The sequence below is a fragment of the Herpailurus yagouaroundi genome, unplaced genomic scaffold (assembly GCF_014898765.1).
Source record: "Herpailurus yagouaroundi ecotype Mexico unplaced genomic scaffold, PumYag 569, whole genome shotgun sequence".
NCBI lineage: Eukaryota > Metazoa > Chordata > Mammalia > Carnivora > Felidae > Herpailurus > Herpailurus yagouaroundi.
This window is the reverse complement of record NW_024412786.1, coordinates 1,831,903-1,833,505: the sequence shown is the minus strand read 5'-3', so window position 1 is coordinate 1,833,505 and position 1,603 is coordinate 1,831,903. Positions and strand designations below refer to the sequence as shown.

The following is a 1,603-nucleotide window of genomic DNA, read 5'->3' as shown; positions in this document are numbered from 1 at the left end:
CTGTCTGCTTTTATCATACAGTTTTCATTTCTTTGGTGGTCATCTTTTATTAGTCTGAGTTTCTTGTCTTCCTAAAAGTCTCTATCTCTACATGACTCTGATAGTGTCCTACATCGTGTTCCGTGCCTGTTTTATTGTCTAATTTAGCACTCTATACCATTTATTAGCTAAATTTTTCTTTACGGAATCTACCTACATATGGGGGAATCTATTCCCAGTCTCTTCCTGCTGCCCTCATCGGTCTTTCCTACAATATTACATCGTTTCATGATGGTGTCTTTTATATTGTTTGTACCGTCTGAAATGCAAGTTCCTTCTCGACCTCGTTGACAAGTTTCCCCACTATTTTCATAATTCTATGATTATAAGATGATGTAATCACCCCAACCCAATTGAGATTCGAATGGAAACGCAATGTGTATGTAAATTAATTTTGGAATTGACTTTATATTGTTGTCGCCTCAGATTATGTGTTCTTCTGTCGGCTCAGATATTGCTTTCAACCTTTCAAAAAGGCTATTTTATAGCTTATTTTCTTTCTTCTTTTAAGAAAACAGGAAGTCCCTTTTTACCTGCGGCTAGTCAACGGATCCTGTTTACGGGCGCGCGCCGGCCCCTCCCCCCGTCCCCCAGTTCCGGGTTACCATGGGAATCGAGAATTGACGTCACTTAGGGCTTCCGCGCCGGACCCCAGGGTCGACTATGAAGCGAAGGGCGGAGAGGAAGCTTTGTCCCAACTGTGCATGCGCGCTCCTTCTCCACTCCTCCCCCACCGTAAATCTCGTTCAGCCGCGGCTTTACCGCCGCGACCTCTCGCTTAATCCCAGCGAAACTGCTCCCCGGGGGAGGGGAGTAGAAAAAGAATCGAACAAGCGACAGCCAATCCCATGAGACTACGACGCAACCAAGGATGATTGACTCAATCAGTTTCAACCAATGAGAAAGCCCTTGGCTCTTACGTCACAGAGCTTGCCCCACCCTATCCCCTCCTTTCTGGACGCTGAGCTCAGTTCGCGCAGTAACAAATGAAGTGCGCGCTGCGACACCTCCTAGCTCGCCAGGCTCGTCCGCCATTTCTTCGCCTGGCCTAACGGTCCGGCCAATCCCAGCGTGCATCGAGAAGGGCTAAGGCTCCGCCAATCGGAGGCCGCCGATTCCGACCCCCTTGCCTCGGCTCGGCCCAATCCAGGCCTCGGACCCGTCGCCCCCGGCCCGCCCCCGCGGCGCCCTCTCTCCTCCCTCTTTGTGCGTCTCGCGCCGCCGCCGCCCGCCGCGTGAGAGGACGGGTTCCGCGCGCTCCGCGGCAGCGCAGTCGGGTCCCCTCCCCCCGGAAGGTTCGCGAAGAAGCCGTCGCCGCCGCCGCCACCTAAAAGGAGCCACCGGTGCCGGTCCCCGGGGGCACCATGGCGACCGGAGCGAACGCCACGCCGCTGGGTAAGCTGGGCCCCCCCGGCCTCCCCCCCCTTTCCGGGCCCAAAGGGGGCTTCGAGCCGGGGCCACCGCCTGCTCCCGGGCCTGGGGCGGGGCTGCTGGTGCCCGGGGCGCCGCCGCCCCCGCCCGTGGGCTCGGTGGGGGCCCTGACCGCGGCCTTCCCCTTCGCGGC

The 1,603-nt window shown here is 56.6% G+C and overlaps 1 protein-coding gene across 9 annotated transcripts in view; it reads left to right on the top strand.

Moving 5' to 3' along the window:
* Positions 1–1,010: 1,010 nt before the first annotated feature.
* Positions 1,011–1,603, top strand: part of SF1 (splicing factor 1) — a 14,017-nt gene continuing 13,424 nt past the window's right edge. For 5 of the 9 annotated variants that reach the window (XM_040466025.1, XM_040466029.1, XM_040466024.1 and 2 more), the window contains exon 1: positions 1,011–1,434. In XM_040466025.1, coding sequence (XP_040321959.1) covers positions 1,404–1,434 — 31 coding nt within the window. In that variant the 5' untranslated portion in view covers positions 1,011–1,403. The remainder of the gene's footprint in view (positions 1,435–1,603) is intronic. The other 4 variants (XM_040466032.1, XM_040466033.1, XM_040466031.1 and 1 more) reach the window with 1 other exon arrangement.